This window comes from Talpa occidentalis, unplaced genomic scaffold, assembly GCF_014898055.3.
Source record: "Talpa occidentalis isolate TD23 unplaced genomic scaffold, MPIMG_talOcc4v2.1 talOcc4.3, whole genome shotgun sequence".
Classification (NCBI taxonomy): domain Eukaryota; kingdom Metazoa; phylum Chordata; class Mammalia; order Eulipotyphla; family Talpidae; genus Talpa; species Talpa occidentalis.
This window is the reverse complement of record NW_023603184.1, coordinates 76,705,140-76,718,582: the sequence shown is the minus strand read 5'-3', so window position 1 is coordinate 76,718,582 and position 13,443 is coordinate 76,705,140. Positions and strand designations below refer to the sequence as shown.

Below are 13,443 nucleotides of genomic sequence, written 5' to 3'. Positions count from 1 at the left end.
AATTCATGGCAAATAAATAATTACTGAGTTCAAATAAGTAGGATAATGAATAAAATAATAAAGCCTGTGATAGGTCATTTCTACAAATATTTCTCTTTTGTTAAAGATTTATTTTTATTTATTTATACATTCAAGAACTGTGGTGTGGGACAGAGGTGAGGAGGGTCAGAGTATTCACCAGAGACAGAGTAGGGAGCAGAACAGGCAGATCCACTGAGATACACTGCTGAGGGGAGCAGTGAGCAAGACAGGAGAGGTCTGTTGTGCAATGTGGGTAGCTCCCTGGCTGGGATGGAACTCAGGCTGCAGTGGCTGATGATAGCTTGATAGTGCTGAGACTTTAACCCCTGTGCCACCTGGGAGGCCAAATTTCTACAAATATTTGTAACATACTTTAAAAGTAATTTTACTAGGTTCTTTCTTGATGTTTTAATATATTTCTCTTTATGTGCATTAGTAAATTATCCTGAAGAATATTTTTACTATAGCACACTTAAGATACTGTTCCCCAAAATATCGGTGCATTGTGATCCTAATACATATGTTGACCCCTATTATAGTGTATGTTTGTCTTTTTTTTTTTTCCTCTGTCTTATCCATAGAAAATGATACAATCTACTGGACAGACATGGGCTTCAATAAAATTAGCCGAGCTAAAAGAGATCAGACTTGGAAAGAAGACATCATTACCAATGGCTTGGGAAGAGTGGAAGGGATAGCTATTGACTGGATTGCTGGTATAATCCATGACTTTTCTGTTTTTGTTTCACATCTATTTTGTTAGAGGCTCAATCTGCTTCATATAAATTCTGTTTCTTACCCATAACAATTTTTTATGCTCTAGCCACAGGGATAAATAGTCACTTTTGCTTTTGGCTCCACTCTTTCTAATGCTTTTGAGCCTTTAGATAAGTGTTTTTATGTAGAAATAGATTATGTAGTGTTAACTTTGCCCAAATCTCCTGAGAACTCCAAGAGGCAGGTAAACAGAAGAGTTAGAAGTTTTTTGGTTTTTTTTTTTTTTTTTTTTTTTCCCTGCCTGAAGTCAGTAGAAAGTTAAAATAGATCTCTTCCTGAGGTGGGAAAAGTTTGAACTTATATTTAACTTAGAAGTTTATCATTATATGATTTATACTAGAGATTTGTGATGGTAGGAAGTATTTGTGCATTGTTAATACATTTCTTCTTTGGAAATACATAGAATGTGAAAGATTATAGGAAATTATATCTTGATAGTTATGTTAGTACTCAGAAATTTAACTTTAGCCATAACTAATTAATATTTTTTAACAACTGTATTATAATCATATGTGTATTTCTCCTAGGTAATATATATTGGACAGATCATGGTTTCAACTTAATTGAAGTTGCAAGACTCAATGGCTCTTTTCGTTATGTCATTATTTCTGAAGGCTTGGATCAACCAAGATCTATAGCTGTGCACCCAGAGAAAGGGTAATTTTAAGAATTACATATATCTTTTGAATTTTAAGTAGATTTTCTTAATTTCAATTTTAAATTATCCACACATCATAAATGATAGAATTTTTACCTTTAACATCTGATACAAAATTGAAAAATAAGTAAACAGAAGGAAAAGTTTATTTTCATTTTGCTTGTAGATGTTTTAGTACATATTTAGTGTGGTACTTTAATGTCTATATAAATCCACATGAGTAGATCAAGATATCTCTAGATTCTCAAGTTAAAGTTCTGACCTTGAGATATTTACATAATATATACTCAACTGTTTGCTGAGTGAATGAAATAGCCATTTATTAAATGCCATTTTCCAGTGTTTCTAAAGCGTCAATATTCATTTTATGTCCATGACTGTCAAATTAGTGTGTTTATCCCAAGCTTTTATTTTTTTGCTTGCTGTTTATTTGTTAACTTTTTCTTCAGTTCCAGGTAAGTATGTCTACCTAGATACTTGATATTTTTATGTTTCCATTTGAATGTTTTATAGGCACCCAAAGTGTACATATATAAAATTGAAATTAATTCAATCTTCCACCAAGTTCTGCTGAATTTTTCTTCTAAATAATTATCTCATCAGTCTGCCACTCTCCATTTTCACAGCATCCACCCTAATTAAACCATGTCTTACTTTGTACATATACCACAGCAATAAATTGCCAATACATCTCTAGCCTCAGCAAAGTCTAAAGTGACTTTTTTCTTTAATATTAATTGTACTTAAAATCCTTGAAGTAATTATCTTTTGTATAGAGTCCAAAATTTTCTTTTATGTAGAGTCCAATTTTTTTTTATTATTATTTTCACACTCCTACTGTTGTTTCTATTTTGTCAGTAAATCTCTTTTGGCATTTCAACTTGTTCAAATATTTTCAAACATTCCCTCATCTTTCCATTTACCTGCTGTGTTCTCCTTCCTACAATTACTATATATTTTTTTTTACTTTTACCTATCCCTGACTTTATAATTTAGATCATTTAGTTAGATGACATCATAGCATACAGCATGCTTAATTTTTATAAGTTCTGTGCACTGATACTTATTCAGTCATTGATTTGCATAGTAGTTCTTTTTTGTTTGTTTGTTTGTTTGTTTGTTTGTTTGTTTTTACCAGCCTGGAATATATCCCTATTCTTCACTAAAATTCTGTGAGGAAAAGATCCATGTGTGTTCAGTTTATGTCTCTATCCTTTGTACTTAGTATCATGGATGGTAAAGAATAAGTAGCTGACAGCTAAATATTTCTCTTCTAAACAGTAATGTAAATATATTTGTATTATAAAACATTATATTATTTTCCACTATTGTGTTTATTACATTGATAGTATGATTTGACTTTAAAGGTTTTAATTGAAAGGAGCAGATTTTTTCATGCTACTAGAATTCCTGTGGCTTTTGGTAAAAAAGAAAACTGTCCAAGACCTGCTTATGGCAAAATGTTGGGTCAGGTGTCCCTGAAAGGATGAGAGGGCCTAGGAGAAACTTCTTTGGGTACAGAAAGGAAGGGGAAAAGGGGAAGGTGAGACAGATACAATACACTCTTATATTGGTGCAAGCATCTCCTGATAAGGGTCTCAGTGGGTCTTTATTCATACGTTTAAGACAAGCAATGGGATTACATCATCGTAAGCATAGAAGCAAAATAAAACAATCATTACATTCCTTTCCCATAGACATTTTGTCACCTACGTGTTTTTAAGAAAAGAAACGACCTTAAAAGTTAATAGATAATTAAAACTTAGACGCATTATTTCAGCCTAAACAACTACCTAGGTTAGATAACAGCCCTTGGTACCACCCTGTTGCCAAGGCTGCAATATCAGGAGACTGTTCTATCTATATGACTTACAGCTAGAGACCAGTTGCTTCGGGGTAATCAGTTGTTAGAACTTTTTTCTACCTAGAAACTCCTAGAGTAATCAACTTTGTGATTCATTACAAGGCTTCTCTATGGAACTTCCATATGAGGAATATTATTATGACCAGCTCTGGGTTGCTTATCAGACATGCCCAGTAATTATTTCCCATTGTCAAGTGGGCCAAATTATTTAGTGTTTAATTTTTAAGCAAGTAGTTCTCGATGCCATATACTTACAATATTCTTATACGTATAATTTATTGCCCAATGTATTTACTGAGAAGTTCTTTCTTATTATGACCAAGAACAAAAAACAAAGGGATGTTCAATCTTCAGCCCCAAGGTGTGAGACACAAGGAATCGTCAACCCCCCAGTGTGAGGCTCTTTAAAAGTCTTTGGCCCCATGGTTTGAGGTTCTTTTTCTTCAGCCCCACTGTGTGAGGCCCTTTTCTTAGCTGCTTGCCAGTGTCTTACCTAGATGGGGCAGCAGGGCCCCCTGCAGCATTCCCCCCCCCCGGTTTTTTTTTTTTGGTTTTTGGTCATCATTTGCATAATTTTTAACTCAATTTGTAGTTGTCTAATAGCACGGAAAAGTAATTTGATAAACAATGGGAAGAGAAGTAGCATAAGCATGGTGACAAGCAATAAGATACCAATAGTAGTAAACAATGGGAACCAGGTGGCCTTAGTGGTGCAGTGCTGCAAAGAAGCCAGGAAGGAATCAGCAACTTCGTCAGGAGTGGAGGAGGAGGCATGAGCTAAACTAATTGCCTTAATATTTTTCTGCAGAGCAGTAAGGTCCAGGGAAACATTTGTATTATCCCAAACACCAAGCAAATGATTTTTGACATTATTCTAAAAAACAGAAGATGAGTTATAGACATGTGGATTAACACAAATTCATTTATAATTAGAGTGACATTTAGTGGTCAAGTGAGTTTTGATATGCTGCATTTGATTACCAATATACAATATAGTTTTTTTAATGATATTTAAGCAAGCCTCAATTTTTTTTCCTAAGAGCATAAATACCAAAATTATTATACCAATGTTTTTCTAGATCTACAGGCAGTATAACATAAGGAGGTTGATAAACAATTACAAAGACATTTGGTACAATGGTTGGATCAATACAATTAGTTAATATACATTCTGGACATGAGATGATTGCAAGCATAGTCATAAACATGTTTTCAGGGGTCGCTGCAACACCTTGTCCCTCCATGATTTGCTGTGCTTGATTGGAGAGTTGTTCTAATTGTCCCCAAGTTGGTGGGTTGCTGCGCAGCGTGGAAGTAGTTGAAGGTGCAGCAGGACTGGTTGGTGACTCCTCAAACTGCAGTTGGTGAAAAGGAGGAACCAAGGTGTCAGCGACTTCTGGAGAATGAGTGGGACTATGCTCCAAAGGAATAGTTAGAGGAGGTAAAGGCCTATGTGATCGTGGGAGAGGAGAGAGCCTGTGAGACATGGTGTTGAATTCAGCATCCTGTAGAAAAACACAAGCATAGCCTCTCCCACAAGTTAAATGAATTAAAAAAAATTTTTTTGAAGGCAGAGGAGGTGTAAGCAGGTGCATTATCTGTCTTAATAGCCTTGGCTTTTCTGCATAAGCAAAACAAAACATTAAATGTTGAGACACATCTTTAAAGGCTTCTCCCGTTCCAGCTGTAGCCATAATCAAATGGGAGAAGGTGTCTACAAAGACATGCACATAACTTAATTTTTTAAAGCTGGAAAGATAAAGTTTTAGAAGGAGCTGCAGCATTAGGAGAATTAGTTTTTCTTGAAGCAATTCCTGATTTCTGAGGGCATTTTTTACTGAAATGGCCTGTGTGGCCGCATGAAAGCAGGCTTCAATATTAATTAATTTTTCCATCATATGAACAAATTGATCAAATAATGCCATACAGTCAAATTTCCAACACATATCATTGTTTCTCTTCAAACCGATTATTTGTAGATTTTATAAACCAAGGCAAATAAAATTTACTTTCCCTCAAACCTTTTACAACTTACTACATACCCTCAATTTTAGCTTTTTCTCTATTCTTTCATATTGTGGCACAACCAGACATTTTAATTTTAAGACAAAACTACTCTCCCTTTCCTTCATTTTTCACTTACTATCAGCCATCAATTGCTCTCCCTCTTTTCTTCAGACACCACTAAAACTTTCAACAAATCATGATGGTGGTTTCCTTTCAGTAGTCCAGAACACAAGGAGGTGCTTTGTGTGTTCACCACCCCAAAATGTTACTTTATTTTTTTATTTTTTATTTTTTATTTTTTGTGGGACCCTCGCCGATGGCCGGGTAACGAACCGGCGCTGCAGAGGCTGCGGGTAGCCTCGCAGCCCAGCACTCAACTGCTGCGCCACCAGGGGAGGCCCCCAAAATGTTACTTTAAACATTGCAGTTTTTTTTTAATAGGCTTAAAAACAGTATGACTTGGTTTTACTTGGTAAAGTTAATATGACAAAAAAATTTACATATATAAGTATATATATATATATATATACATGCATACACACATTTAAACAAAGTAAATTATTAATACTTAACATAACTTTAAGGCATATATGCTTTGAATTATATTATAAAATTTGAACTAGTTCTTTTTTATCAAAAAAATTTTTATCGTGATTTTAAGATTTGTTTCTATGAAAGTTTATATAGGCACCATTTATAATTAGTCCTCCAGAGTTAAAAAAAACAAAATAAAACAAAACACTAAGACAGACAAACAGACACAGAGATCTCTTGACATACATTTAAAATTTTGGCCATGTGTATGTATCTTAAGAGATAGTTATTTTACCAATATGTGTGAAGATGCTGAGGTTTTTAATGAGTTAAAATCTAAAATCTGTGCAGAGAATGAGTGTCTAATCTTAATTATTACCAAAGAACTTGGGCCCGAGACCACAATAGTCACGGCAGTTTTTACTAACTTTTTTAGATAAGAAAATATTTTTGGAGTTTATATTTTTAAGAAATGATTTTTTGGCTTTAGGTTGTCAACACTTTATCTCACTCTGCTGGAAAATACTCACACAACCACACGAATGTGCCCCTGCATATGTCTTCCAGCCAACAACCCTAGCTATGGTCCTACATGACAGTCAGTAACAGTGCCAGACAATGAACCTTCAAATGATTTTGGCCCGCAGTCTTATATCCTCACAGTTTTAGTGCTGTAAAGTCAATGTGAAGAAGAGATGATTTGGTCCCACTGGACTCTCAAATAGCAAATTCATAAGCAACTAAATTGTTGCTGTTTTAAGCCTTTAAATTTGGAGTGGTTAGTTAGCAGCAATAGACAACTGAAACAAGATCCTGTAGAAATCTAAATCTTAACATGTCCAAACCTCAATTGATTTATTCTCTACAATTACGACATTCCCATTGGTTGATATCAATTCTATTATTTTCGCTGCCTAGGTCAAAACACTTGATATCTCTCTAATAAACCTATTTGATATATCAGAGGTAATATATATTTACTTTCGCATTCAAATACATTCATAGTCTACCTACTTCTCATATCTTTCACTGCTACCACCATAGCCTGAGTTGTTATCACTTGCCAAAATTTCTAGACTGTTGTTTACCATGTTCTGCCTGTGTGTCCCTGCAATCTGTTCTTCATGTAGTGGTCCAGTGAACCTTTGGAATGTAAGTAGTTTATGTTACTTCTTTGCTCAAAATATACCAGTGGGTCCTCTTTCACTCTGATTTAAACCTCAGAGAAAAACTTGATTGGTATTATTTCCCCCAGCAAATAGATAGGTACACTGACTCACCAATTTCAAATATATGATTGGTCATTAAGTTCATACGTGGTGAAGTTAGGATTCTGTAAACTCCCAAAATCGTGCTACATAATGTGTACATATGTTTGTGTGTTAATGTAGCATATATAGAAAAATTATATAGAAATTAATTGTAGAAATTTATAACCAAATTATAATGAAATTGCATATAAAATAATGAAAATCGAATATTAGAACTAGAAATGAAAGAGAAAATAAACAATCAAAAATGTTAGAAAAATTAAGAGAGGTTCATAAAAAATTTTTCTTTGGGTCTGACTTCCCCCTTTATAGCATATTGAGTACCACTGTATGCCCATGGACAAATTCGACTATTTATTTAGACTGGGAAGGAAGGCGTGATTTTAATTCCGAGAATAAAATGCATGGCTTAATGAAATGTATCCATATCACATCTGTCAACTTGACAATAAAAATATCCTCTCATTATAATGACATTTTTAAAAATTTCCATTTAAATTTTAAGTGATAATTAATAAATTATTACAGCCTCAATAGAGAAAATGTAATCAATTCTAGAACATGAATAGTTGTTTCAATGGTAGGAACAAATGCAATTTGAATGTTCAGAAGGCCCATAGAGACATAGGAAACCTGTTTGTTTCTAATGAAGAACTTCTTCCCTTCATATTTTTAACAAGCCTAGTACTTTGTTTTGTGAAGAACCTGTTCTATGTGACCTTTCATAGATTCACAAAGTTCAAATTAACAGGGCTCTTGCTGCTACCTGTCAATTTGTAATTTTCTTTTTCAAACGTAGTATATGCTTTGAAATGCTTATTCTAGAACTTCTTTTCCACAGGTTTCCTTTAAATCTTGTCAGCCATTTTACTTACTTTTATTTTTTTTTTATTTTTAAAGATTTATTTATTTATACAAGAATGGGGATACAGGCCAGAGGTACGGGAGTGGGGGTGAGAGATTCACCAGTGACAGAGTGGGGAACAGAACAGGCAGACTGACTGAAATACACTGCTGAGGGGAGCAGCGGGCAAGACAGGAGAGGTCTGCCGGACCATGTGGGTATTTCGCCGGCTGGCCGGGATCGAACCTGTGCTGCAGAGGCTGTGGACAGCTTCACAGCATGGCACTCAACTCCCTGCGCCACCGGGGAGGGCCTTGTCAGCCATGTTAGCATATAGCTACAATGCTTTTCTCTAGGAAACTGAGAACATCAGGCAAAGGAATTCACATTTGTGCCACTTTTGTCAGTTTGATAAATGAACATTTATTGAGTGCTACACCCTATGAGCAAGGTCATGTCAGCATCTCTCCATCCTCCTCAGCCTTCAACTCAAAGCATTTTGATAAAACAGTAAGAAAAAGGTCCTGGTGGGCACTGTAAACTATGACTGTAAAGTATGAATAAGATGTTGCTTCTCTTCACAATGAGTTTTTTTGAGTCTAAATTGGAAATTTAAATAAGTACAAAGATTTCAATTAAAAGAATAGTATCAAATTGTAATGTATGATATTTTCAGGCACAAAATTACTAGATTGGTGTAAATCAAGCTTAAATCTCATATCTAAATCTCTTGTTGAAGTAATAATTTCCATAAAACCACTGCATAATTACCTTGAGTTTGAAGTAAAAGGAGACAGCATATAATTAGAGTGGATAGTAAAAGAAGGTAGTGGTGTCAGTGCTGGTGATCTGTAGAGACTTGGTGGAGGAGACTTGAAGGAGAAAGTATGCTGAAATAGAGTGGGAATATATTATACGACAAGAGAATAATAAAAGAACTCGTAGTAGCAAAGAAATGCCATTGGCTAGAGTGTAACTGTATGAAGTATGTGTGTGTATGTTACATAGATGCATACATGTATAGAGAAACAGGTGATATAACTGAAAGTTGGGGACACAGAATAGGCAATAGTATCCCCTACATTTTATAGAAACTGGGTCCTGTTTACCAAGTAAAATCAAAACTGGTCCTGAACCCTCTATCCTAGTTCTATCTGGCCCCAAACAAACCATATAAACAGAGATCAGAAGTATAAGACTTGATTAAAGTTGAAGCATTCTCTTAATTAGAAAGTTATTAGAAAAGCTTATTTATTGCCCAGGAATACTGTTGTGGAGTAGGGAAGGGCCTCTTCTGATATCCTTAAGTTAATTAGTAGTGAGCATTAGAGGCAAATGAATAAGGGGTACACTAAAATTAAGAAAGAAAAAATGAAATAAATTGAATAAAAAAAACCCAAAAAAACCTGCCATTTTCTCACTACAAATCCTCCAGCCAGGAGAAGTCAGGTCAATGTTGGAGAGAGGGAAGATAAATTTAAAATGGAGATGAGATTTGTTTGCACTTCTAGTTTTTTTATGCCTCATCTTAATTAGCAATATGATTCTGTTCTTTTAGCTGATATTGTCTAGGGAGTCATAGATTCTTCCTGATAACAGAAAATTCTGGAGAAAAATATGGTATCAGGGATTGGAGAAATAGAAAGTCACTTCCTAGTTCACACTCTTCAATAAACAATGTTAGTTGATGAGACTACCTAAGAAATAGTACAGAAAAAAAAAAAAAGAAGTCTGAGGACAAAAATGAAGAATGTTTACAGTTGGGTACAAAATATTTAAGAGGAGAAATAAAGAAATTAGGGCCTCCCTGGTGGTTCAAGGGGTTAGTTCTCAGCACTATGAAGCTATCTGCAGGCACTGCAGCAGGAGTTCTATACTTGGCCAGAGAGCTACACACATGGTGCAGCAGACCTCTCCTGTCTCACCCCCTGCTCCTCTCAGCAGTGTATTTCGGTCAGTCTGTCTGCTCTGTTCCCCACTCTGTCTCTGGTGAATCCTCTCACCCTCGCACCTTGCCCTGTACCCCAGATCTTGTATGCATAAATAATTTTTTTTTAAATCAGCAACTAGACAGAAGAAAGAGGAATAACAAATTGTCCATTCAAAGTCCTCAGAAGTCAAGAGAAAACAGTTTTAGAAAGAAGCATGTGTCATTAGTAATGAGGTTAGGAGCTATAAAGCTCAAACTATTGTTACTGCTATCAATTTCAGGATATCAGTAAGGCAGAGGTCAATTATAAATAATAAGTAAAAATAATTGGAAATTAGTGCTAGCATATTTAAAGTACAAAGACAGACAAAAACTTGGAAGAATGAAAGGAAAGGGGAAAACATGGGCATAATGTTAATATCGTAGGGTATAGAGGAATTTTTTCTTAATATGGGAGACGGGATATTTTGCATATTCATAGATGGAGGGGAGGAAACCAGCAGAAAGAAAGAAGTGGAAATCCATATGAAGAGAAGCTAAATTCTAGAGAGTATAAGAGGACTCTTGGCAAAGAGAAAGCACTGGAATGTAGTAAGAACAGAAAACAGCCAATAAACCAAATGTGCATCTTATATCACGTATCTAGGAGCAGATCCAGGAATGAGAACTCAAGTTAGTAAATGAAAGGAGAAGAAACCAAGTAGATGTTCGGTTTTTGAGTGAGGTCCAGCACTCACACTGATCCCTTGGAGAGTGCTGGAGTGAATACTTTATTTGAAAGCCTGGTAGTGGGGCTCCCAATCTACCAATCAATCACTGGATAATGGAAACCCTTGGAGAGATAAATGCTCCTGGGATTTGTGGCTCTCAACAGTTGTGGTTCTCAGTCTCTAAAGAGATTTTAATCACCCTGTTCTGAAAAAAGTTGCTCCAGCAAACTGCTAGAGACAAAAATGTAAAAGCTGGGCATTGGAATGCATAGAGATATTCAGTAACATCTGAGGATGCCAACCTGGAGCAGCGGGGCAGTCCACTACAGTCTGGGGCCCCAGTTTGGACATTTCCTACTTTGGTGAGCCTTTAAATATATTTTTCCTCCCCTCTTCATCCCCCTCCCTCTCTTCTCCTATTATTTAAATATCTTAATTTCAAATGTTTTTATCCTTTATGGTTATTGGAAAAATCAGATGAAGTAAATTTGAATTGAAACATTAAATAAAAGGAAATCAGGTCCTCCAATTCTATTTTTGGAGCTGGAGTGAAAGAAGGGATAATATAGTGATAAATTATATTTTAAAAGATTAACATGTATAGGTGATAGTCATTGATTACGATTAGCTATTTTAAATGAATAAGGTAAGTTTTGCTGAAACAATTGTGGCAAATGGTTTTCATAATATGAATAAAAATGTTTTCCAGCAACATGAATTTAGCTGGGAGGTATTTCTAGATTCTAATCAGGTTTAACCTTAAGTATCAATGATTAACAACTCAGCATTTACAGTAAAACATGGAACATATAAGCCAAAAATAGGAGTAGGATGTGAAAGACTCAAAATTTCCAAATGAAATGGAAGAGCTGTAAATTGCAAATTCAGTAAGTGAGATTCAAAATTAGTGATGAAATAGGAAGTGATGGATGAACATAAGACCAGGGTAAGAGTTATCATTCAGCAGACATGAATGATCAATAAATACTGGAAGGATATGATTTCAAAATGAGTGATACTGGAAGCAGAATATTTCACATAATAATCAAAATTAATTTGTGTCCTTGCTTATCTAAAGCAGAAGCACAAAATGAGAGATGTAGGCCATTGGAACAAATGAACATGAGAATGTGGTTAGTATGCTCACAGGTTTATCAACATGAGTCATAAAGTCGCTAAGAGTGTCAGCAGTGGAGGGAGGAGATGGCAAAATTGTCAGTGAGTGATAAAGTAATTAAGTAGATCTGGTGGTTATTTGTGATAGAGTGATGATGTGGTGGTATGGAAAAATTGAATGTGTGAATTGATACTGGGAGTGTTTTGAATTAAGTAGTATGATCTCTGAGAAAGTTTTTGTTTTACTCAAAATTGCTTCTTCTCTTGTATCTACATATGATGACATCTCCTTTCCTCAAGCATCTCATGAAGTGGTTATTCTCTTGTAGTCTATCATCTGTAATGTGTTCCTTTTATTTATTTTTATTTTTTTTAATTTATACATACAAGAACTGGGGTGCAGGCCAGAGGTGCAGGGGGTAAGAGGATACACCAGAGACAGAGTGGGGAACAGAACAGGCAGACTGACTGAAATACACTTCTGAGGGAAGCAGCGGGCGAGACAGGAGAGGTCTGCTGCACCATGTGGGTTTACTCTCTGACGGGCCGGGGATCAAACTTGTGATTCAGAGACTGCAAATTGCTCAGAGCATGGCGCGTTACCCCTTACGCCACCTGGGAGGCCCCCTCCTTTTATTTATATTTAAAGAATTAATATTTTAGTTATTCGTACAAGAACTGGGGTACAGGCCAGAGGTGTAGGGGTGAGAGGATTCACTAGAGACAGAGTGGGGAACAGAACAGGCAGATCTATTGAAATACACTGCGGAGGGGAGCAAGATGGGAGAGGTCTGCTGTGCCATATGTGTCAGCTCCCTGGCCAGGGATGGAACTCATGCCACAGGGGCGGGCAAAAGTTTATTAGCACTGAGACTTTAACCCCTGTACCTCCAGGGGGGCCCCAATGTGTTCCTTTAATTGAAGCCTTCCCCTTTACTTTCAAATAAATTGAGTTCTCTGTTAGGTGAAAAAAAAATTATGTCTATATGCTTACTTCTTAATTTCACAGAATATGGATCTATACCCATTGTCTTCATTAAATCCCTGAAACTGGTTTTAATCATTATTTTTTAATCATTTTGTATCCAGATGGAAACTCCTGATTTTACTCATAGTAAATCTAGACTTTTTCTTTTTTAAGATTTCATACCACTTTTGCCTTCTCCTTGATATTTTTCTCCATTGATAATCCACTCAATGAACATGTTTTCTCTATTTCTTTCTTAAACTGTTAGTTGTCTTGTTCTTTCTGGGCCCTTCCATATGTCTACTTTGAGCATTGTACCTCTTCCCTGATCTTTTTTCTCCTCATCTGAGACTTTGTGTAACATGCCCTCTTTTGTCATATCTACCCTTTAAACCTTTTTTCAGGCTTTTGACTTTCATTCCTGTATAGAATCCAAATCTCATATTTTTCACTTTGATAATATTTCAAATTTTCTCTGAAAATTGTTTATTTAAATGTCCAACTTTCGTGAAAACTTAAGTTCTCCTAACCTTCGTCTACTGACTTTTCCTCACTAGTGTCTCTTTCTGTGGTATCATGGTTGGTGTTTTGGTACTGTAAGATGGAAACTGAATTTAGATTTTCCATCACCTATGTCTAAAACCTATAATTTCTTCTCTCCAAATGTTTCTTAGATTTTTCCTTTCTCTTCACTATAACTTTGAGCTCAGCCATGAATCAGCAGGGGACTCTCAGGACTTTTTT

At 35.6% G+C, this 13,443-nt stretch overlaps 1 protein-coding gene across 1 annotated transcript in view; it reads left to right on the top strand.

The window, feature by feature from the left end:
- The window catches only part of LRP1B (LDL receptor related protein 1B), a 1,722,250-nt gene that overhangs the window by 1,308,513 nt on the left and 400,294 nt on the right, over nucleotides 1-13,443 (top strand). Inside the window, exons 36-37 of the mRNA XM_054699700.1 lie at nucleotides 603-737; nucleotides 1,326-1,455. Of these exons, the coding sequence (XP_054555675.1) occupies nucleotides 603-737; nucleotides 1,326-1,455 (265 nt within the window). The remainder of the gene's footprint in view (nucleotides 1-602; nucleotides 738-1,325; nucleotides 1,456-13,443) is intronic.